Source organism: Amphiprion ocellaris, chromosome 8, assembly GCF_022539595.1.
Source record: "Amphiprion ocellaris isolate individual 3 ecotype Okinawa chromosome 8, ASM2253959v1, whole genome shotgun sequence".
Lineage (NCBI taxonomy): Eukaryota > Metazoa > Chordata > Actinopteri > Pomacentridae > Amphiprion > Amphiprion ocellaris.
In genome coordinates, this window is record NC_072773.1 from 3,218,966 (window position 1) to 3,244,667 (window position 25,702).

At 38.8% G+C, this 25,702-nt stretch overlaps 1 protein-coding gene across 1 annotated transcript in view; it reads left to right on the top strand.

Annotated features, from left to right (window-relative positions):
* The first annotated feature begins 2,131 nt into the window (after positions 1–2,131).
* Positions 2,132–25,702, top strand: part of fam120c (family with sequence similarity 120C) — a 55,152-nt gene continuing 31,581 nt past the window's right edge. Inside the window, exons 1-7 of the mRNA XM_055012680.1 lie at positions 2,132–3,718; positions 8,200–8,446; positions 8,537–8,619; positions 10,156–10,284; positions 17,378–17,480; positions 17,605–17,678; positions 19,833–20,107. Of these exons, the coding sequence (XP_054868655.1) occupies positions 3,203–3,718; positions 8,200–8,446; positions 8,537–8,619; positions 10,156–10,284; positions 17,378–17,480; positions 17,605–17,678; positions 19,833–20,107 (1,427 nt within the window). The 5' untranslated portion in view covers positions 2,132–3,202. The remainder of the gene's footprint in view (positions 3,719–8,199; positions 8,447–8,536; positions 8,620–10,155; positions 10,285–17,377; positions 17,481–17,604; positions 17,679–19,832; positions 20,108–25,702) is intronic.

Below are 25,702 nucleotides of genomic sequence, written 5' to 3' on the forward strand. Positions count from 1 at the left end.
TTTTACAGTCTGACACACAAACACACACATACACAAACGCACACACAGGCACACACACGCACACACACACACACACACACACACGCACGGAAAATCATCCTAGAGGACATTCCTTTGTTTGCATTTATTTCCTGAAAGCCTGACTTTATTAAATTTGTGAGTTAATCTGTTTTTGTGGTGGTTTGTGTCTCTTTTTTATTTGTGTAGCATCACTCACTGCTCACTTTGCTTCACTTTGTGTTCTTTTGTGTGTTTTTGCGGATGTTTTGCATCACTGTTGTCATTTAGCGTCACTGTGTGGTTGTTTGCACCTCTTTTTGTTCACTTTGTGGTGCTTTTGTGTTACTTTGTATTTGTTTTGTGTCATTCTGTGGTTCTTTTGTGTTACATTGTGGTCGTACTTTGTCATATTGAAAACATTATTGGTCACTTTAAGGTTGTTTTGTGTTATTTTGTGTATATTTTTCATCACTTTATGGCTGTTTTGTGTTACTTTGTGGTTGTTTTGTGGTACTTTGTGGTTGTTTGCACCTCTTTTGGTGTCATTTTGTGGTTCTTTTGTGTTACATTGTGGTCATACTATGCATTATTGAAACCGTTTTTCATCACTTTATGACTGTTTTGTGTTACTTTGTGGTTGTTTCCATTTATTTTTTGGGTCACTTTGTGGTTTTGTGTTAGTTTGTGTATATTTTTCATCACTTTGTGGTTGTTTTGTGCTACTTTGTGGTCATTTTGCATCACTTTATGACTGTTTTGTGTCACTTTGTGGTTGTTTGCACCTCTTTTTGTGTCATTTTGTGGTTCTTTTGTGTAACTTTGTGGTGATACTATGTCATATTGAAACCATTTTGGGTCACTTAGTGGTTCTTTTGTGCCATTTTGTGGTTGTTTTGTGTTACTTTGTGGCTATTTTGAGTCACTCTGTGGTGGTTTTGTGTCAGTCTGTAGTCACTTTATGTAATTTTGTGTCAGTTTGTGGTTATTGTATGAGAATTTTGTGTCATTCTGCATCACTTTATGATTCTTTGTGTGTCTCTGGGATCATTTTGCATCGCTTTGTTAACATTTTATCATTTTAAAACAAGATATTTGGTCATTTTGAGTTATTTTGTGACACTTTGTGCCCTTATTTTTGGCTTTTATGCCTCAATCTATAATTGTCATTTTGCATCACTTTATGATTGTTTTGTGTTATTTTTGTATTACTCTGTGGTTGTATTGTGTCTTTTTAGTGGTATTTTGCATCACTTTGTTAATATTTTGACACTGTAATAGGGCACGCCTCTGTAGTCATTATTTTGTGTCACTTTGTCATTGCTTTGTGTAACTTTCTGGTTATTTTGTGTCTCCATCTTGTCATTTTGCACCTTTTTCCACTTGTTTGACTGACTGTGCCACCTCTATGGTTTCATTCACCACAGAGGTTTGTACTCGGTGTAGTTTTTGATGAGAGGATGTGGAGACGGTGGAGCTTCAGTCCTCCGTATCACCATGGCAACCCGAGCAGGGAGCCCTGAGGGCCCGCTGGCCTACTTAGTTCACTCCTCATTTCTCCCACTATCTCCTCCCAGAGCGGTGAGATCCAACACGACCACCGGGAGGCGACAGACTCACGGAGATCAGAACGGATGGGACAGCGCCATTCTACCTGTTACACTCTGCAACTGCTCGGGGATTAAATTGCCACTTATTCTTGTTTAATTTTTTTTAATTATCTCTCTCTCACCTATTGCATTTCCTGCATCGTTTGCTTAAGCATGTGTTTAGTCCCACTAGAGAGAGAGAGAGAGAGAGAGAGAGAGAGAGATTGGGCTTTAACTTTAGTGTAACACAGCAGCAGTTATGTTAACAATGTGTTTATTTAGTGAAGACACAGTTACAATCGGGTTCTGGGTGGCAGAAAGACGAAATAACCGCGTTTGTACTTGATTCACTTGTGGACCACTGAGAAATTCTACTCTCCAGCTTTTCATCCTCATCCACACAGTCGGCGTCCTTCCGCTGGTAGTTGTAGTTTTTCTGTCTTTGCCGCTGAAAGTGACTGAATGGACGTAACGCCGCCGTCGGACTACATTTCCCAGCGTGCCCCGCGGCCGCGCCTCCTCCCTTCCCTCCCCTCCCCTCCCCTCGCCTTCCCTCCCACTCCACTGGGCCGCGAGGAAGTCGCAAGATGGCTGATGTCGCTTGGAAGTAACGTTCCCCTCTGCAACATGAAGCCGTGAGTGTGGAAGAAAGCGAGGGAGGCACCATCGGGCTTTTATTTTTATTTTCTTTTAGTTACTTTTCTTTTATTTCGTCAAACATCCATCTCATTCCGCGTCGTGTCCGCCCCGGACTTGTCTTCGGGAGTTGACGCGTCAAATCACGCCGGGGACCCTGCCAGCAGCTAGCAGCTAACCGCCGTTAGCAAATACTAGTCCGGCTAGCCAGTCACCGGGCTCTCCGCTCCACACTTTGTTTTTAATCCACGCTCTGACACCGGCGAGCCAACGGACCGCTGCCGCACACGTGCCGAAACCCGCCGGAGGTAGTTTAAAAAATACATGTCAAGGTTTTCAGCTGTCAGATTGGAAGTAGGATTTTTCAGGCTGCTCGGCTCAACATCATGTCCGCGAACTGGCCGTCCAGCCTGCGGGTTGCTAACTAATGCGCAGTACCGCATCTGCTCCATGTTGCACCGACCAGCAGCTTTTCTAGACACTTCTCGGTAACATCCAACACCCCGTTGCATTTCCGTTACTCGCCTCCAACTGCATTTTTTAAATCAAAGCTGGTCGTGTGGAAGCCAAATTATGGGTGCGGGGAATGTGTTGAACTTTTTCTGCTGGTAGGTAGGTAGCTACACTGGCCTTGCTGGCATCTCACTAAACCCCCACCGGGATGGACACTAAACCGAGCACCCGCGACCAAAACTGAGAAAATTGGCTCCTCGGTGTCTAAACTAGCTCCATTAGCTCCACACACACACACACACGCACACGGTTTGCACGGCGGGGACTCGCCTAACTAGTCTCGGCCACGGAGAACTAGTTTCGCGGCAGGTTAACTTAAGTCGTCAGTCACTACACCGGAGACCAGCTAGCTTTGCCCCGAGCGCACAGCTAGCTTCGGTCTCTCCCCACAACACAGCAGCACCACGGCGTACAGGACGTATTCAGAGCCCGCTCCCGGCCAGACGCACCGGCTCAACAACACCGTCATGGGAGTGCAGGGCTTTCAAGAGTATTTAGAGAAGCGGTGTCCCGGGGCCGCAGTCCCGGTGGACCTCCTGAAGCTCGCCCGAACCGCGGCCCGCCAGCCCCCTCACCATCATCACCCACACCACCACCCACATCACCCCGGGCCCATGCCTCCCCCGCCCCCGCCTGCCAGGATCCTAATCGACGCTGACTCCGGCCTGCAGCGGCTCTACGGCGGCTACCAGACGGACTGGGTGTGCGGCGGCGAGTGGAACGCCATGCTGGGCTACCTGGCCGCCCTCTCCCAGGCCTGCCTGTATCAGGGGGGCCTGGAGCTGGTCGTGGTTTTCAACGGCACTCTGGGGAAGGAGCGCTGGCCCGAGTGGGCGCGGCGAGCTCAGGGCCAGCGACAGACGGCGCAGCTGATAGTCAACCACGTCGGCAGCAAGGCCACCCCGCCTCCCCGGGCATGGTTCCTGCCCCCGGCCTGCCTCAGCCACTGCGTGCGCCTCGCCATGTTCCGCTTCCGAGTGCGGGTGAGCAAAGAGATCGTGGCTGTGTGAAGTTGTTTTATTGTGGTCATATGGCAGGCCGTTCATTTTACACTTGCCCTTTCGGTGCTACACGCCCATTTAGCAGCTTACATCACTCACAGGCTTCCAGTTTAGCAGCTAGCAGCCCTGACCACTGGAGGGAATATCAGCCAGCCACTGCTGCTTTAATGATTTGCAATCATGCACACACAGTTTGGCAAACTAGCCACATCTTAGCGTGTGTTTGGGAGGAGAAATGCACAATTTGTTTAAATAAAAATTCAAAAAATAACGAAAAGATCTGAATTGAAGTGCGGAGGGCTGTGCATCTTCATGTAAGCAGGTTTGGAAGCATGCATCTTAGAGAGTGACCAAGTCTAGCCTATATATTACATAACAGGAACTCAATGAACCTTTACATACATTGTTGAAGAGTTGCTGAGTGGAAAGATTATTTATAGCCCCCCCAGTTCCTTGCTGAGGCACGTTTTGTGTTATTTTGTGCATTTCAGTAGTTTTCCATTTAAGAAACACTCTTAATGATAATTTACTACTTTTGTGCATTTACCCTTTGGACACAGTCTTTTAGATTTGTCATGAAATTCCACTTTGCATGATTGATTTAGTGAGAAAAGCTGAATGTAAATGCAACTTTTTGTGTGTTTACAAGAAAACTCCAAACAGCAGTGCAGTTTGAATTGTTTCCCAAGTTAAAATAAGCACTTTCATAAACGTTCAGTAAATATTTTGACGACAGGGTGACGTTGAAATCTCTCAAATATTCCTTATTTTGTTATCTCCTGTCACAGTACAGAATTTCCAGAATAATATACATGCAAGTGAAGCATTGCTTAATGTACTTATTACAAGATTATTGGCTGGTACATAAAAAGGCCACATTTTTCTGTTGTTTGTGGAGTGCATCTGTCTCTATAGATGTTATTTATTATTGCTGATACAAAAAAAGAGGTCATATATTGAAAATAATATCTGTAAGTGCTCAGAGAGAGCTGCTCTGTACTACTTTACTATTATTAGGCTGCTGTAGTGAACATAAAGAGGTGAGTGTGAGTCATAACGGCCTGCCATAAATGCAACCTAACCGCCGAATGCCTGTCAAGCTTCAGCTGCTGTCACGTTGTGCCTTTGATCTACTTTTTCCATCTGCTTGCATGCTGGTGTAACAAAAACACAATGCCATATAGTGTATCCTGAGAGGATACTTGTTAGAATAGGAAAAAAAAATCCCACCCACATTACACTACAACACGCATTCGGATGCTTCTCGTGCTTGTGCAGCATCATTACTCACAGTTCCCATGTGTGCTCGCTTGTTTTTCCTACCTGTATTCTGAGAAACGGTCCCGTTTCTGCAGCTCCAAGTGTCTCACCTCTTGCTTGGTTCGCTAAAATCCATCGTATTTGTGCAGCTTTGTTTGTGCCTTGCATGCAAGTCTTTGCTGTTTAATTCTGCTAGTTTAAATTGTTTTCAGTTTTATTGTCGCTCACCGACAGTACGAACCCGTTTAAATAAGTCTGTCATTTAACAACTCCCTCATTATCATCGCTGCCATCCTCGTCCCACATCGAGTTCATTGGCAGATTTGATTATCAGCTCATTAAATACATTTTTAATAAGGTAACTGGGTGTAATTATTTAGTTTTCACATTGATTAACGCTGGCGGTGATTAACAAGATTAACAAAACAGTTCTGGCATAATCCTGTTCGCTGTCATCCACCGTTTTGGTTCTGCATTGGTGCTCTCTGAAGAGTTTATGTTGCTCTACGTCCAGATATCTGCATCAGCGGTTAGTTAAAAGTACCTGATGCAGCACAGATGTGTTTTTAGAAGCAAACAGTGGTTTATTAGGCGTCGTTACGGGTCATGAGCAAAAGTATTTTTACCAGTCTGTCATCAACAGCTGAGTATAATGCAGCGACTGCTAGCATGTTAGCTCGTCAGACTTTTTGATTTTCCTTTACTCTCTCTGGGATTTTTTTTTTTAAATTACTGCATGAAATTATACAGAAACGTCTAAAACACAGCTGCTCCAAAGGCTAGTGATGGTTTCCTACATTTCCCACGAGATGTTTCAGCAAATATTAAGAACACAAGAATTTAAAAAAATCTTAAATCAAAATCAAATCAACTTTTATCGTCATTTAGCTGCACATACAACCGTATTGTGGACAAAATGAAATGAGAGGTTGTTTCTCTAGGAATCCAATAAAACAAGAAGAAAAAAAGAACATAATTTGAAACACACACCCAAATATAAAAAGGTTATTTTCAGTTTTGATTTATTTTTCTTTATTAATAGTTACTTGGTCACTAAAATACTGGAGAATAGTGAAAAATGTCACATCTTGCCCACAAATTGACATTTTAAAACAGTCCAAAATACAAAATGTTTTCTTGAAAGTGATAAAAAATAGAAAAGACAGGACAGATCTGAAATAAGTTTGACATTTGTTCCTAAAAATAGGATTTTAAAAAAGCAGCAGATTAATTATCCAACTGATTTACTAATCATTGCAGCTTCATTGTGCTGTTTGTGTTTGAAAGATGAGGAAGTCGGTGATGCCATGTTTCTAGATTCAGAGAGTTTTTAGGACTCAGGATTCTCAGTTATAACTGCACAGTGGCGTGGTGGTTAGCACCGTCGCCTTGCAGCTAGAAGATCCCTGGTTTGCATCCCGGCCTTCCTGGGATCTTTCTGCGTGGAGTTTGCATGTTCTCCCTAGTTTTCTCCGGCTTCCACAGTCCAAAACATGCTGAGGTTAATTGGTAATTCTAAACTGTCCGTAGATGTGAATGTTTGTCTCCGTACGTAGTCCTGTGATAGACCGTTTTCAGGACTGGACTTTCATTCAGTCTACTTTCATTTTACAGAAAAGAGCCATAAGAATAATTAGTCTAAAACAATCTGGAGATTCAACAAACCCATTATTCCTTTGGTTAAAGTTGTTGAAGTTTCATGACATAGTAGATTATAGTATTCTGCAAATTATGTCTAAAGCTCATAAAGAAACTTTTCCAGTCAGTGTCCAGAACAGATTTGCAAAAAGAGAAAGTAAGTAAAAGGAACAGAGATCTTCATAAAACCAAGATTAAGGACCAAATTAATAGAACATTTCAGGGGGTGAATTTATGGAACAATCTAGATGAGGAATCAAAAGAATATAAATCACACTCAAGATTTTAAAAGAGAATTAAAACCAGAATATTATTAAAATACAAAGAAATAAATTAAGAGTTTCATAGTGTTTGTTATGAGAGAAAACTGATAGAAGTGAGAGCAGCTGCAGGCCTCTCAGACTTTATAGTCATTTTGTTGTTTTTAATGCTCATTGTAATTTTATTGTTGGATGTAAAGGTGCAGATTACATCAGTTTATTCTCCTTTCTGCTCCCTTTCATTCAGAAGTTGGGAAACTTTGTTTTTCTATTGCAGGGGTGTCAAACTCATTTTAGTTCCGGTTCCACATTCAGCCCAATTTGATCTCAAGTGACCAATAAAATCAGAGAATAATAACCTATAAATAACCACAACTCCTATTTTATCCTTTAGTACGTTATGAAAATGTTCACATTTAAGGAATTATCTTTCTCATGAACAATCTGAGACTTCTTAAGAAAAATAAGTGAAATTTCAGCAACTTTATTCCTCAGTTTATTATTTCCACATTACAACTTCCAGATCACAGAGTGTCTACAAAGGAACACAACATTTAGTCACAGCTATCTGGAACTGAACAATATTGTATTTTACTTAAAAAAAGACAAAAAAAACCCCAAAAACAACAAAATATTACAAAAATGAGACACAAAGTGACAAAAAATGGACAAACGACACAAGCAAGACAAAAAAAGACACAAATTACAAAAATAAGACAAAAAACACAAGCGAGACAAAAAGGAGAAACAAAAGGACAAAAGTCAGACTAAGAACAAAAACAAGACTAAATATTACAAAAATGAAGCACAAAATGACAATAGAACAAGGAGCAATCTAGTATTTTCCTTTATGATCAAAACAACTTGTCATGGTCTAGGAATTATTTTAAATTTACGGTTTTACAAATTTCTAAAATGCAGTTAATGTCTTCTTACAAAGTCATCCCACGGGCCGGATTGGACCCTCTGCAGGGCCGGTTTTGGCCCGCAGGCCGCATGTTTGACACCCCAGTCTAGACTGTATGTTGCGCACAAACTGCAGATAAAAATCTTGAATCTAGATTACTTTCGCTGCACAGAATTAGACGCTACAGTTTTAGCTCAGCCTCCCCCCTGCTCTGTTGCATTGAGTTGTTCTTTGTGCATTTTTTTTCTTTTGTCAATGAATGAAACTAACTAAACTGACTAACTGTTACCTGTCCAGGTGTCCCTCAGTCAGCTGGGACAGACTCCAGCCCCCTAATGAGCATTAATCGGTGTATAGGTGACGGATGGATTCTCAGTTTGTCCGTTTTCTGTCTGCAGGTCGTACAGACTTTGGAGGACCACCACCAGGAAGTGCTGTCTCTCTACAGGGACTACGGATTTGCCGGCCTGATCGCTCAGGACTCTGAGTTCGCCCTGTGCAACGTACCCGCCTACTTCTCTTCGCACGCGCTCAAACTGAGCTGGAACGGCAAGAACCTGACCACACACCAGTACCTGCTGTCTGAGGCCGCCAGGCAGCTCGGACTCAAGACCCAGCACCTGCCCTGCTTCGCTGCTCTGCTAGGTGACCACGCAAACATCCCACACATTCTCACCTCCAGCTCGCACCGCTGTGTTTCTGTCCTCGTTTTTCATTGAAACGTCTCGCTTGCAGGAAATCATATTCTGCCTGATGAGGACCTGGCTGCCTTCCACTGGAGTCTGCTGGGACCAGAACACCCACTGGCTTCCCTCAAGGTACCCAACGCTTCCACGGCCACACCGCAGCTCGCTCTGAGGAAATATTAGCTCTGAGGCTGGAGAATGGACGTGGAGAGGAGGATGTTGTCAGAACTCCTCTCCATCACATCTCCACCAGAGGAGCTCATTCAGCCAGAAACTAATGACGACTAAACGTTCCACTGAGAGTCACAGCAGGAATCACTTCCTTCGGTCTCCGTCCACTCATAAAATCCCTCCTTTGTCTGATCAATTTTACCTTTTAAAATTTGATTTAATTCTCATTTTTTCATTTTATTTGATAGCAGTCTTGATACAAAACATTTTCCCTACAAGGATAAATGAAATTAGTCAGATTTTGATTCTTATTCTGCAGTACTGCAATTAGGTAGCAATTTAAAACATTATTTAAACAATAATATTTAAAATGTAAACAACTATTTTAAACATAATTTGTTCCATTGATTTTTATTCTATTTTTTATGTGCTGTTTTTGAAAACATCACACCTGTTTCACAGTAAAATCCCACCTGTTGTCCTATAGAAGGCTTTTATTGTGAAACATTTGCAGAAACAGCTTTTTTAAATCACAAAATGGAAATGGTTGAAAATAATTCTTTATTAATAGGAAGGAAACATTCAGATAATCTAAAAACTGACAATTGAAAACTGAAAATCTCCAGATCTGTTTCACAATAAAATCCAACCTGTGGTCCTATAGAAGGCTTTTATTCTGAAACATTTACAGAAAATGTTAATTAACAGCATTTTTACATAAGAAAAAATGATTGGAATTAGTCATTTAAGGATAGGAAGGAAATATAGTTATTTGTTTTAAAGAAATAATGTCCAGATAATAAGAAAATAACAATTAAACACCAGAGTAAAAACTATATATGTAATTTATTGTTGTTGTTTTTTTTACATCTGCTAATTTCTTTATAAATAGCCACTAAAAATATGAATAATGTTTGAATGTAATGATGTAGAATAGTTCCCATTCATCCTAGAAAAACTGAAAAAGTTCTACTGCAGCAGCTTTGATAATAATCAGAGATCAGATAAATTCAGATGAAGGCGGCAGTTTATCGGCTGCTCCTCGACACGTTTTTGAAAGATAACAGCCAAATAAAAGTGTCAGTGCTGCCCTGAATGTGACTGTCCTAATATTGTGATCTCAGTAAAACGCGTCTGTTATCAGTTGTGGCTCATAAACTGGAGAGGCAGTTAGTTTTTTCTTAATCAGAGCTAGCAAGAGAATTAAAGTTGAGCTTCACAAGCGAGGAAAGAGCTGAATTTTATTGTGAAGGACAGCCGGAAGTGAAGATTTTGGTTTCAAAACTGTCTGGATTGTAAATATGCGGTTGTCGACGTGAACATATTTGGTTGGTTTGTTGTCGAAATTTATCACAAAATGTGTTAAAACAAACAAACAAAAAAAAAACCCCGTGAAGCAGAAATGCGAGCGGCTCCGTATGAACCTAAACAAACCTCCGGGTGTCTGAGCTCCGTATGAATGCATGAAGAGCTTTTGTTGTGCTCTCCCTCTGTCAGGTGCGAGCCCATCAGTTGGTGCTGCCGCCCTGTGAGGTGGTGATCAAAGCCGTCTCAGAGTACGTCTCCTCCATCAAAGACCTGGGGAACCTCGACGCCATCGCCAGAGATGTCTTCAAACAGTCACAGGTAGGTCCGCACTGCTTCTCTACCAGCCTCATATCTGGCAATTAAAAGTCCACATTTTACAGAACAACGAACACGGCCCATGTTTGACTTTACAAACCAGACCGACGGTTAAATAGGTCGTTACTGTTGACATAAGTCTGCACTTCCTCACACTTCACTGATAAACTGTAGAACTGCACCATATCTTAGTTCAGGGCCACATTCAGCACAATGTGATCTCCAGTCATCAGTAAAATCACAGCATAATAACCTAGAAATAACCACAACTCCAAATCTATTCTTTTTTTTTAGTGTAGGGGTGTCCAACATGCGGCCCCCAGGTCAAAACCGGTCCTCCAGAGGGTCCAATCCGGTCCTCAAAGTGTAAAAATTCCAGAGAAGACATTAACTGCAGATTATAAATTAGTAAAACTATAAATTTAAAATAACTTCTAGACCATAACAAGTTGTTTTGATCAGAAAGTAAAATATTAGATTGCTCATTGTTCTTTTGTCATTTTGTGTCTAATTTTTGTAATATTTTCTTGTTTTTGTTGTTTTTTTTGTCTGACTTTTGTCGTTTGTCATGTTTTTGTCGTTTTGTTTCCTTTTTTACTCGCTGTGTTGTCTCCCCATTTTTTTTGTCGCTTTGTAACTTTTTTGTCAAATTTTTTTGTCTCTTGTTTGTTTTGTTTTGTGTTGTTTGTCTCCTTTTTTGTCATTTTGTGTCTTGTTTTTGTAATATTTTGTCTTGTTTTTGTTATTTTTTGTCTTTTTTGAGGTAAAATACTATGTCATTCAATTCCAGATAGCTGTGACTAAATGTTGTGTTCCTTTGTAGACACTCTGTGATCTCTTAGTTGTAATGTGTAAATGATAAACTGAGACATAATGTTGATGAAATTGAATTTGTTTTTCTAAAGACATTTCAGGTTGTTCATGATGTTTTGTAAAAAGATAATTCCTTTAGTGTGAACATTGTCAAAATATACTTTTACATTCTGTCTACAAAGAAACAAAACATTTAGTCACAGGAATCTGGAACTGAGTGATATAGTATTTTACTTTATGATCAAAGTAACAGAAGTCAGACAAAAACAACAAAAACAAGACAAAATATTACGAAAATTAGAGACAAAATGTTACAAAAAATGAGACAAAAGACACAAAACAAAACAAAAAAAGACAAAAAATTAAACAAAAAGTTACAAAGCGATAAAAATGGACAAAGGACACAAGGGAAAGAAAAAAGACACAATGATACACAAAACAGCAAATAAAGCAAAACACAAGATGACAAAAATAAGACAAAAAACACAAGCGAGACAAAATGGAAACACAAAAATGAGACAAAATGACAAAAACATGAGACAAACGGCAAAAGTCAGACAAAAAACAGGACAAAATATTACAAAATGAGACACGACAAAAGAACAATGAACAATCTAGTATTTTACTTTATGATCAAAACAACTTGTCATGATCTAGAAATGATTTTAAATTTATACTTATATTAATTTACAATCTGCAGTTAATGTCTTCTGTCATTTTTACTCTTTATAAAGTCAGGCCGGATTAGACCCTCTGGTGGGCCAGTTTTGGCCCGCGGACCACATGTTTGACACCCCTGTCTTAGATAAATGCGTGTCTGCAGCAGGATTAGTCCGTCTGCTTCAGAGTCCATCCCATGCCAAAGTTTATATTTGGTCAGCGGTTTAGTAAAAGAAGAACTGGGGTTAAAGTTTAGTGATTTTAGTGTTTATTTGCCGTTTGTCGTGTTTCTGCTCTCTGACATTCAGTGAGCAGCAGAGTCGGGTTTTTCCACCGTGGTGAGTTCAGGCGGTCAGTAAACCGCTGCATGGTCCAAATTTTTCCACTGCAAGATAAAGTTGTTTACCTGAACTGCTGAGAATAAACACATTCAGTTTATTTTGTAGTTTCTTCACAAAAACCGGCACACAAGAAACAGTAATAGCAGGAAATGTTTGGTTTGTAGAAGCAGTTATTTAACACAGTCTGTGGCTAAAAGCAGCAAAATAATCATTGCTCCAGGATAACTTTTTACACTGGTTGCATTTTTTTTACTGCACTTTTTGCAGTGATTAATACACTATAAATTCTCCCTTTATTGTCAGTTCTCGTACACATTAGTATTTTTGTAACACAATATTTAAATTATTGCAAACAGGAATAAAGATGCAGATAAATGTCCGTTAACCTGTTTTTTTCTTTTTTACCTGAGCTGCTAATGAAGCTATGCTAACTCAAGAATTTAATTTAGCTAATTTAATGTAGCTTCTTCACAGAAAACATCTTATGGCTTCACCAGTAGAAATATTTTTGTATAACAGCAGGATTTGTTAGTAACTTAACACAGTCTGTGGCTAAAAGCGATGAATAACCAGTAAATAATCACTGCTCTAGACTGACTTTTTCTACTGGTTCTAGTTTTTTTACTGTACTTTTTGCACCGATTAATACTCTGTAAGTGTTTCCTATATTGTCAGTTCTCGTACACATTAGTATTTTCGTACCACAATATTTAAATAATTGCAGATAAATGCTTTGTACATTAGCTTTTTACACTTATTGCACTGTAGTGTCTAATTTTTTTCATTTACGTGCACTAGCAGATAATTTCGGTGCATCCCAATTTTTTTACTGCACCTTTTTGCACTGAATAAAACACTACAAGTGCTTCCTTTTTTGTCGGTTCTTATACACATTGGTATTTTCATAGCACATTGTGTATGATTATAAACAGGAATAGAGGTGCAGATAAATGTTTATTACATTAAACCTGCCTTAGCTGCTTCATCAAAAACAAATCTCTTTGATTTAATTGTGGTTTACAAGATTTAGTGTGAAACAGTACAGAGGGTCCTCGGTTTACGACGTGCTCGACCTACGGCGTTTCGTTGTTACGTCAGAACTGGTTACATGGAAGTAGTTGGCGAGAGGAGTCGATATAGGACGGCTTTGTTTCCATTCTACGGTTGTACTCCACCATGGATTGTGCTACATTCACTAACTTTTTGCCCTTCATTATGGCTCCCAAGCGTAAATCAGACTCTTCTGATGGCAGTGCTTTGAAGAAAAGGAACGCCGTCTCCATGGAAGTGAAATTAGATAAAATAAAATGCTCAGAACAGGGCCAAACACAGACAAGCATCAGCATTATTAGATGAAGTTGTAAAAACAGTGCAACATATTCTGTTACCTTCTTGTAAAATGATTCGTGCATGAAAGTCGTTGGTATTCATGACTTTTCCAACGAACTGATCAATATCGTGATGCCTGTAGCGGCTTTGTTTACATTTTTGCCGGAGTTCCGACTTAGGGCAAAAATCGCCTTACGTTGATCTGTAGGAACAGAACTCTGATGTAAGTCAAAGACCCTCTGTAATAGCAGGAAATGTTGGATTTGTAGAAGCAGTTATTGAACACAGTCTGTAGCCAAAAGTAATGAGTAAACAGCAAAATAATCACTGCTCCAGACTAACCTTTTACACTAGTTGCATCAGTGTGCTTAACTTTTTGATTTAGGTGCAAACAGCACCTAATTATGGTGCACCCCAATCTTTTTATCGCACCTTTTGCACAAAATATTGCTTTATAAGGGCTCTCTTTTTGTCAGTTCTCATTTGCATTACTGTTTTCTATGGTACATTGGAAATTTCTACATTTAACCTGTTGTAGCTGCTTCACTAAACAAGAATCTCATTGGTTTAATTGTGGTTTACAAGATTTAAGTGTAAAACAGTAACAGCAGCAATGTTTGATTTGTAGAAGCAGTTTTTCCACACCGTCTGTGACCAAAAGCAATGAATTAAAGACAGAATAATCACTGCTCTAGATGAACTTTTATCACTAGCTGCATTGGTGCAACAGTACAGAATTTGTGTGCACACTAAAGTTTTTCTCTGCATCTTTTGGCAGGACGGGGGTGAACATTGACCAGTAGCAGTGTCTTTTTGGCTGCCTGTAGAGCCAGTCAGGTTTTTCCTTCTCTTGATTCCCAAAGGAATAAAACCAACCATCCATTCAGAATTCCAGTTAGTAAAATCAGGATATCATGCTTGGAAGAGGGGGGTGGTCCTCCAAACACTGTTGGGGCGCAAATGGGATATATTCTGTATTTATATTCAGTGAATAATATATTTAAAGTTCTCAGTAAATGATTGTAAACAGGAATAAAGGTGCAGATGAATGTTTTGCACCTTAACTTACCGTTACCATAAATATTTGCTCTTCTGCTTTATTATAAAGAGTGTTAAATTTAATTAGAATTTCACTGCACAGAATGAGTTTCTTGGAGACTTTTTTTAACGTTTTAGTTTGAAACTTTGAATCTCTGTTCCCAGTCTGGCTTTGGCTGCTTTTTTTTGCAGTAAATGCAATACTTTGTCATAGCTGGGAGAGTCACTAACTTCTTTTAAATCACTTCTTAAAACCCACTTTTATAGACTTGCTTTTATGTGAAGTTTATGTTTAGCTTTATTTAGTTTTAGCGTTTTATTCTGTATTATGTCTGTTTATTTTAGATGTTCTCTTGTTTTATTTTACTTATAGCTGCCTGCTTCTTTGGTGTGATGTCGTCTCTCTGATTCTTTAATTCTCTAATTTTTTGACTTTTAATTTTAGCCCTCAATCTTATTCTTTAATTTTTAAACTCCCTAGTTCCCTTGTTTGATTTGCATGCTAATCTAGCTAATTATTCATTTAATTCATTATAATTTTTAGTATTTATTTTAACTCTTGTGTCGTCCTGCGGGTCAAAATTGACCCGTTTTAAAATTTGAAAATGTGGGGAAAAAAATATTTTCACAGTGAAACTTCTGATGTCCACATTTTCAACATTTTTGGGAAATATTTGAACATTTTTTGGTGGAAAAAGAGAAATGCTGAAAATGTTTCTTAAGAACGTTCACAAAAAATCAACCAAAATCCAGCGAATTTCGCTGGATTTTGGTTGATTTTTTTGTGAATGTTCTTAAAGAAAATCTTAGAAGTTTTATTGATAGATATGGAATCACTTTAGATATTTTCAGGTTTTTTTGGAAGATTTTCACTAATTTTTTGAAAATATTTACAAGAATTTTCTTGCCAAAGCTGGGGGATTTTTTTAAATAAAACTTTGAAGGGAAACTTTTAAGGAATTATTAGAATTTGCTTCCTGAAGGTTTTGCAAATTTTCAGAATTTGGAGAATTTTTTTGCTGAATTTTTGGATTTTTTCAGACAAGAAAACAGTATTTTTTGGTGCCCGTAAATGAGCACAACAGGAGGGTTAAATGACTGCTCTGCTGGATTGTCTGTGTTGCATGTTTTAATTGTCAAAACACCTTGTGGACGCTGTTCTTAAGGGTGCTATAAATATAAAGTTATTATGATTATTATTATAGCTCAGTGTTTTCCACGGGTTGAGTTCTTCTCCTCTTGTGGTGGTTTTTGTGCCTGCAGAGACTCGTTTAATTTAGACGAGGAGAGTCTAACACAGGTTGTTTTCTGAAGCTACAGATGTTCCCTGAATGCGTCAGGAGAAGGTAGCTAAGCAGCCGTGCACAGAGAAGCCTCTAGTTTCAGTTACTGCAGCGTCGCAACTCAGACAGGTGTGTTAGCTAGTTAGAAAAGAGAAAATAAGGTGTCCTACTGTCAGATTTCACCTGAAACTGAGTGATTTTGTCTACTTGGGCAGAAAAGCACGACCTGCTGAACGTCAAATGCAATCGATGGAAATATTCAGTCACACTCGGCAGATTTCCCAGCGCATGTGATTCTAAAATGGCCGCATGCTGGCTCTGTACCAGAACATGAGTGGAAATCTGAAGCACAGACGTTCACGTATACGAGTTTAAAATTAATGAGAGCTGAACAGAAAGAGACTTAGAGAAAGCGTTTTGTCTGTAACATCCAGCACGGTGTTGGTGCTGAGAGCAGGACTCGGCCCTGCTGCCTGACAGAACGGCAGCAGTGCAGCTTGGAGCAACAGTCCCCTGCTGCGAGGCTGCTGTTAAACACACGCTGTTGTGTTTGGGCTCGCTGCAGCTCAAGACAGTCGAGGGTCTCGTTCATCTCGTTACGATGGAGAATCCTTTCTGCTTCGCTGGGAGGCTGAGCTAAAACTGTAGTGGCTAACTCTGAGCAGCGAAAATGATCTAGAGTCAAGATTTTATCAGACAGACAGTCTAGAGCAGGGGGGTCAAACATGCGGCCCGCGGGCCAAAACCGGCCCTCCAGAGGGTCCAATCCAGCCCGACTTTGTAAGGAGTAAAAATTACAGAGAAGACATTAACTGCAGATTATAAATGAGTAAAATTATAAATTTAAAATAATTTCTAGACCATGACAAGTTGTTTGGATCATAAAGTAAAATACTAGATTGTTCATTGTTCTTTTGTCATTTAGTGTCACATTTTTCTCATTCAGTTCTAGTTGACTAAATGTTTGTTCCTTTGTAGACACTCTGTGATCTGGAAGCTGTAATGTGTAAATGATAAACTGAGGCTGAATGTTGTTGAAATTGAATTTATTTTTCATAAGAAATTTCAGTTTGTTCATAATGTTTTGTAAAATGATAATTCCTTCAATGTGAACATTTTCAGAATGTACTTTTTTGCTCTAAAAGGAGAAAGTTGGAGTTGTGGTTATTTATAGGTTATTATGCTGTGATTTTACTGGTCACTGGAGATCAAATTGGGCTGAATGTGGCCCTGAACTAGAATGAGGTTGAACCCCTGATTTAATAGATGAACCTTAATGGGCAAGAAAAGTGACAGAACAGTGAGAACTTAAGAAAACAGCGATATTGTTTAAGGAGACAAATGGTTATTGATCTCAATCGGTTGATCTCACAGTAAACAGAGGAGTGTTCCAACATCCTCTGATACTCAGAAATCATCACTCCTGTTTCTATTTTACATATTCATCCATAGTAATCCTGATTAATGAGACGACAGGTGTCTTCTATCAGTCCTGGAAAAACCCGTATCGGTCGGTCCCTAATCCTGAGTGTGCTCCAGGTGTTTTTCTTTGATTTGAATGTGGGAAATCTCCCGTCCTCACTGTGCTAATCCCAGCATGTCAACACGAAGCTTCTCGTTTCCTCTCTTCAGTCTCGCATGGAGGACAAGGTGGAGCGATTCAAGAAAGCTGTGGAGTATTTCTCAGCCGCCTCCAAACCTCGCTCGCCCAACATGGGGCCCTCCTCTTTCATCTGTGAGTAGTAAAACTGCAAGTTCACCAAACAGGACCTCTGTTATGTCATCCTTTTTGGCTTGCTGAATGGATTTTTATTTACCACGTGTAGAAAACCAGCTTGTGTGTTTTTTTTAATCCTCAGTACCTGGGTTTGGACCCACTCCATTTGGGGGACCACCTGGCCACATGGGACCGATGCAGCCTGGAAAGAATCAGGTAGGATCCTCCTCCTCCTCTTCTTCTTCCTAATCCTTCAGTCTGTAATCGTACTCCGCTCTACATGAACGTACATGTAGCAGAGTGGATTAAATGGAATCCCTTTGTGGCATGTGCTCATTTAGGGGGAAAAGGTGGCTGAGGGAGGAGGGCGTCGTCCTTTATATCCCACATCCCTCCACCAGCCTCTAGTTTAATGTGTAATAAAATAGGACAGTATGTAAATGGTTAAAAGTAGAACCACACACCGCTGGGGAAAGAAGGACTGACGTACACGAGGTTGACATTATGGAGAAGCTGTCGTTTTCCCCTGAGAGTGCAAAAAGATGAGTTTCATCAGATCAGATTTCACTTGAACCTACATGTAATTAGACACTCTTCATCTATTTTCCTTTTTATTCTTTTACTTCCTTGCGTGATGTGAAGATAATTACATAGTGTAAGCTCCCCCGTTCTGATTGAAGTGATTTTTAAAAAAAGAAAATTTTGGAAAACCTGAATATAGCAGGCCCTCGGTTTACCACGTGCTCGACCTACAGCATTTCATCGTTACATCGGAACTGGTTATGTGGAACTAGTTGGACGAATATGTCGTCACGTGGCACTAAAAGACGGTTTGTTTACATTCTCTGGTTGTACGCCACCTTCGATTGTGCTACATTCACTAACTTTTTGTCCTTCATTATGGCTCTCAAATGTAAGTCAGACTCTTCTGATGCTTTGAAGAAAAGGAAAACCGTCTCCATAGAAGTGAAATTAGATATTGTAATGGTTGATGTTGAGGTTTCAATGTTTATTGTTCGGTTCCAGATTTACCTGATGTCAGTGAACGTGCCATGTTTAGTTAGCTCACCTCTGATTGGCTGAGAGTCAGCAGTAGAGAGAGCTGGGAAAAGCGGCTAATTCTGGAGCTAAGTTATGGGGTTTTGTAGTTATTTTGGTGTTGAAGGTTCAATAAACGACCAGAGAACGAGAAAAAGTCTCACTCATTCATCACAGAGGGTCGCTACAATATAATAAATCGCTGAAGTTGTAGAAACAGTGATACATATTCTGTTATCTTCTTGTAAAATATTATTTAATGTTAATACGATATGCATTAGGAATTGTAAAAACCTACTAGAAAATTTCAGAATAAACTGCTGTAATTCTACATAAGGTATGATTTATATGAGAGCATTTTATTTTGAAAAGCCCTCACGTTTCACAAACCCTAATCAGCATCTTTTACCATGTTTGAGCTTTTACTTTGAAAGTGTCTCAATCGACCAATCAGCTGTGAGTCTCCAGTTGGCTGTAGTGAGCAGAGCAGACGTAGTTTTTGATTCACAGCTCAAAAACTATGAGTCGTATCGGAAAAATTCTTTCAGCGCGTGAAGAAGAATCTTGTTGTGAACATTCTGATGTATTTTCATGTCCGTTCTGTGTTTTCTACAGATTTGGAGGCAGGTTAGAGAGATCCTCTATTTATGGTTTTACAGCGCAGATAAAATCAGAGACAGTGAGAGTTTTGGTCGACACACTCTGAGCTCTGAGGGGACTTATAAAAAACTATAAATCCTGTGTTAATGAGACTTAAACTGGGTGAAAGAGGACAAAAATACCTACATTCTTATGTATAAATTGTTCATGTAGAGGAGAAATTGTGAGAAGGAGACAAAGTTAATTGCACTATTAAAATTTAGAAGAAAAATTCATAAAACTTAAACTGCGACTGCGTAAAAACTGCACAAGGTATCAAAACAGTGATTTAAATTAATAACATTAAAAGCCTTGTGACCCGTTTAAATGTTAAAGATTCTACTGTGAAATCTGGCACAGCTTCAGGGGTCCAAACATGACTGGATTTGGCAGTTGGCAGGTGGTTTAACATTCATTTCAATGGGGATTTTTAATGTAGTTTTTTGCGAATTTTGTAAAAACCGTGTAATGAATCACCACCAAAAGTCACAGCACACTGTTCCTGATTGAACCGGACGTTTTGATATATAATTTACGCGGGACAAGTTAGGTGTTGAAGAATCCGTATTAAGAATAAGCCCAAGAAATAGTAATAATTGAGCTTTTAATATTTCCATCACGTCTCTTTCCTCTCCTCCCTCCACACTTTATTTTTCCTTCTCCAACCTGGTTTCTTTTCCTCTGCCCCCCCAGTTCCCTCCCCCCCAGGTTCCGGGGTTAAAGCCACCCTATCCAAACGCCCCGTACGGACCTGGCTCCGCCCCTCTGTTCCAGACCCCGCAGCCGCCGCCACAGGACTGCAACGACTCGCTAACGGGCAAGATGGGCTTCTCCGATTGGTCGGCTCCGTACGATTCCACTCAGGGGGGAAACCGGCTACCCAATCATCACACCGGCACCCAGTCTGGACCTTCCCCATCTCCTTCCTCATCATCGGACGGAGACGAACCCAACGACAGCAACGCAAAGTAAGACGCTTACATTTACACAAATGTAAGAGCATCCTATGGAGTTTAGGTTTCACCTGTCAGCAGTTTGGAATTTACAACAGCGATGCAGAGAAAGGTTGGTAGTAGTTGCCTGATGAAAACACGGTGCTTTTAAGTCAACCGGTTCCTAATTCCAAGAGACTTCTGTGCTTTTTTAAAATGTTTTTGTGGCTTTAATGCACATTAGAAAGCTTTCAGGATTATAGGAGAGGAGGACGTTTCTGTCAACAAAAACTAAAACCCCAGTCAGAGATAAAAGCATCATTAGGGTTCAATTCGATTTTATTTATTTAGGGCAGATTCCCAACGTATGAACGACAGTATGTCTCGAATTGTTAGCTATAAAAACCTGAATGTTTATAAACATATACGTGAAATTTCCGATACTTTCTGAGATAAAAAAAAAACAAAACCATTTTATATATATTTATAATATAAATAAATACGTAAATATACTACTTGCACTTTGTGATTTCAGCATCACCAACTAAATACATGTAGGTTGCCATGGCAACATGGTGCATACAGTGTAGCGTACAGATCAACAGGTTTAGAGCTAAAACATTTACTCTCATCCGAAACAGAAACTCTGAATAGGACCTGACCAGGTTAGTACCACAGCATCAGTTACCATGGAGATGTAGCTCCACAGCATCAGTGGCCATGGAGAGCTAGATCTGCAGCATCGGTTACCATGGAGATCTAGCTGGTTAAAAGCCTTTGTGGCACTGAAAACGCTGACTTTTAGCTCAACATGTCTAGTTTTATGTTTACCTTAGCTTCATGTTTACCACAGCCTTATGTTTCCCTTAGTTCTATTTCCTTTATCCTAATTCATTACACATATACTTTTATCTATTTTTTAAAATATCACACTACTAACCTGAGAAACCGTTTTGTTCTTTCGTGCTCTCAGGTCTAAATAAACTCCAGAAATCACGTAAATCTTATAAAAGCAGCAACGTTTCCTTCCTTCCTTCTTCTGTGGAGCTGAAGTCTGAACTGGCTTCTGTCTCATTAATGCAGCAGCGCGTTGTTTGACAGATTAAATGTCAGTCTTGTTTGCCCGATTAGCGGCACAGTGACACATTTGTCTCTTAATAATCATCACTCACAGGCAGCGGAAATGAAATCAGATCAGTAAACTGTGAAACACTGTAAATGAGCACACGTTACAGATTCTTCATGTCAAACGCTGAGGATCGTTTTCCCCTCGCAGCACTCCAAGGATCAACTTTTCTATTTTCATCTCCGCTAACTGCGCGGATAAAAATAGAAATCCGGCAAAACAATTTACAGGGAACATGCGAGCGATGGGAATTTAACGAGCTGCGGAATTTTCATAAACGATGAGATTGATTGGTTTTTAAATCTGCCTCGGAGTGAACAGAAAATGCGTTTGCTCCTCGGCGTTATTGGTTTTCACCTCGCTGCTGTTCAGGTTCTGAATATCACAGCGTTAATGTGTGTATAGAGCTGTAAGGAATATTTACATAAAAGAAACCAAACAACCATCACTTTAACAGGAAGTTGACCTGAACGCTCGTTAATGAGGGTTATACTCACTGACTGTACACAAAGACGGAGGTTTTAACATTCAGACTGCATCCTTTTTTGTCTTTTTGCTTTAAATAGCTGCTGCGCTTAAAAAAAAAGTAAATACTGCTGCATAAAGCTATATTATGTCATCATAATATTTCACCTTCCTCATTTATCTGTCGCAAAATTAATCAACTCAAACTGGTTTATAGTCGTGCAAGAAACCATGATGAAATATAGTAGATATAGTCGGATGTTCTGGTGTTTTTAAAATACTGCATTTGACATTCTATATATGATATTTATAAAAATAACAAGTTTATGTGGCACCTTTTAATAACAGAGTTTACTTAGGAATAGAAGAGAACGTCTTTATTGTCATTTTACATGTACAACGACCCTGAAAACATTAGATTCAATAATTTATTATTAATCGTATTTTAGATTTATTAACTCAGCCATACAGTCAGGGTTTAAAGCTGTGTGAGGAACAGACGACTCAAGAAGGGAATTTAGTTTTCAGTCTTTTTGATTTGAAGGGTTTCAGACTGTATTCCTGCAAAATGTGATTATTTTTTGTAGTTTTTGTGTGTGTTTGTTTGCTTTAAAAGCCTCAGTTGCAGAAAGTTTTCATTCCAGCTGAAACCTGGGGCTGTTTTTAAGAAGGTTCACTTTAATGAACAGTTAACACACTTTAAACGACGATAAAAAAGGTAGAAGACTGGGATAAAGAATTTAAAAAGTAGAATTAAACATACAATATTGAGAAAAATAACAAAAACACATGTAAACAATCATCATCAGATTATTGTACATGTACGATTGTTATTGCACTTAGATTTTGTGTTAATATTTGGTGTTGTTTAGAGCAGTTGTGATAAAAATTGCATAAATAAAACATGTTTTATGTTCAGTCCAAGTTGGAAAAAAAAATACCAGAGAGGCAAAAAGTGGAAAAAATAGAGTCAATACAGCAATGCCAGATAAAATAATAAAGGCGAAAACACAAAGCTAGATAAAATAGTCGTAATAGTAAGCAATAAATAAAGGTATAAATTGTCCTTTATATCCATTATTTAATGACACAACTAAAGAACATACAGAGACGTGGACATAAACTACAGCTGCAGCTAATGATTATTTAGTCCGTTGCTTATTTTCTGATGAATTGATTAGTTGTTTGGTTTATAAAATGTCAGAAAATGAGGAAAAATGTTGATCAATGTTTCTCCAAAGCCCAAAATAACCTCCCCAACTATACAACTGCCAAAAAGTCTCTGTTTAATTTCACTGAAGAGGAAAAAAAGCAGAAAATATTTAATATAAATCACAGAATTTTCACTTTTTTGCTACTGACTTGCTACTTTTTCTCCTAATAAAACAATGTGTACATAAATAAAAGAGAATAAAATAAGGAAATAAGCATATTAAAATAAAACAGAGCAGCGTCTTTTAGGCGTTGTGTATGGTTTGTTGAAAGCATCCTCAGTGTGGTGGCTTCAGACGTCACCGTTTTTGCACCGCCGACTCCAAAAACAAGCAAAGAGGTGAAGCTGAGGTGCGTCGAGCAAACATCTCTGAGCTGTGAACTGTCTTCTAACTGAAGCCACGCCCTTAATTAACGTGTGTGAATGCAGCCACTGTTAGTTGTCTCAAACAGGGATTTTAAATATACAGATATAGAGACCAAACCTGATTCTAAACCAGGCTGTTCATGAGTATTTGTGCTGTAAAAGTGGATATTTTGACGTAGAGCTGCAGCTTTTAGCTCATTCAGAGGTTACTGCATCTTGTACATACCACGCGTGCAACAAATGCATTCAAGCAGTGAGTCTCTGGTTCAAATCCCGGCCAGCCTGAACTTTAAATATTCAACAAAAAAAACAATTGTAAATGCCACAAAAAATACCAAAACAAGACAGACAAAGGCAGCCGTGTTACTATACGTGCGTCACATCTGAATCTAAATAAAACAAACTGTTATTTTTAATGAAGTCGTCGATATCAAGTGTTGGAAACCCGTTTGTCGAGGCAAACGAGACTGAGCATGCCCAGTGACAGAACATCAGACAGACATGAACTGATTACTGCCTCCAAGTTCTTAACAGTAGTAATTAGTAAAAATCTAAGTTCTTAAGATTCTGTGAAGTCTGTACCCATTTTATTGGCTGATATAGACTTGAACTTGACGTAAAAATGAAATATTCTGTATGTTATGCCTCAAGGAAGTAACTTTAGTGCTAACTAGTTAGCTCTGCAGGCTAGCAGGACATTTTACACTATAACTGCCTGGAATGCTGTTTTTATTCATTGTACATTCAAATTCAATAAAATAAAAATTCTCTGAAGAAGATTAAAATGCGATCACTGTTGATATGAATAAAAATACAATAAAAATACTCTAATATACTTTAAAATTCAATAAAGTGACTATGTAGTTAAAAATGCCATAAAAATACTGTAATGTACATTAAAATCACTCTTGATGTAATTGAAAATACAATGAAAAACATTGTAATTAGGGCTGCAACTAACGATTATTTTAATAATCGATTAATCGGCCAATTATTTTTTTTCGATTAATCGGATAAAAAAAACAACACAATTTTAATTTCCACCGCTTTATTCAGAAAGAGAAGATTTGGACTGACAGAGTAAATAAGATCATTGTAGTGAAGCCTTCATCTTCAACCATCAACAGAAGCCTCATGTCAGTGAGCATCATGTTGAGGATGCTCTCAGTCAGAACAGCTGCTTGCTGTGGTGGACATGATGTCTTTCTCATCATGAAGCCTGTCATTGTTTGCTGTTCATGAAATGAGAAAGATAGTATGAGTATGTATTATAGCACAATTTACAACAACTCAATAATTATCTTGTTTTATTTGCAGTATTGGGTTAGTATTGGCACGCACACACATATAGATAGATACATAGATAGACAGACAGATAGATAGATAGATAGATAGGACAAGCACCATAAAAAAAGAGCAAAACACAAAGCACACACACACACACACACACACACACACACACACACACACACACACACACGTGCCCTATCACTGTCATTAATCAGCTAACAAACACTAGCATCAGGAGAGCTACCAGAGAGACTAACGTTACGTTTCCTCACTGTAAAACGGAACAAACGTAGGATACTGTAGTGACTTACCTGCTGTTGAGCTCCTTCATCCTCATCGGAGACTCCAACGTGTTTCTGTTTCAGGTGCTGCATCATCATCATGGTGCTCCTGTTCCATCATGTATCACTTTTGCAAAGCTTGCATGCTACGCATGTTTGTTGTTTTGTGAAGCGTTAAATGCTGCCACACTTTTGAGGATTTCGGTCTGACTGTTTTCTCCGTGTCGGTCATGTTTGGTTGAAATTACTCTGAATTTACTTTCGCTTTGCCGCCACCTCACTCTGTTCAACTCGCTCTACAGGTGGATTTATTGAAAAAAAAACAAACTTTATTTCAGTCAGCCAGCATTGACAAAGCTCTGCAGGTGGAGTAAACGGCTCTGCGACATGGCGAGTGACGCATGAATCACGTGACACAACGAATCGATAATGAAATTCGTTGCCAACGCTTTTAATAATCGATTATTATCGATTCGTTGTTGCAGCCCTAATTGTAATGTACCTTAAAATTACATAAAATCACTAGATATAAATAAAAATGCTGTAGCGTACATCAAAATTCTATAAAATCACTATGAAATTGAAAATACTATAAAAAGTGCTCTAAAGTAGATTAAAATTCAATAAAACCAATCTTGATATAAATAGAAATGCTATAAAAATGCTCTAATATACATTGAAATTCAGTAAAGTGACTATGTAATTAAAAATACTATAAAAAATATTGTTCTTTTTTATAGTACTATAATACATGAAAATATTACAAAATAATCTAATGTTTAATGTACATTAGAGTATTTTAATATTTTATAGTATATAAATACAAAAAAATAAAAAATACTCAAAGAAATCACTCTTGATACAAATAAAAATATAAAAATACTCTAATG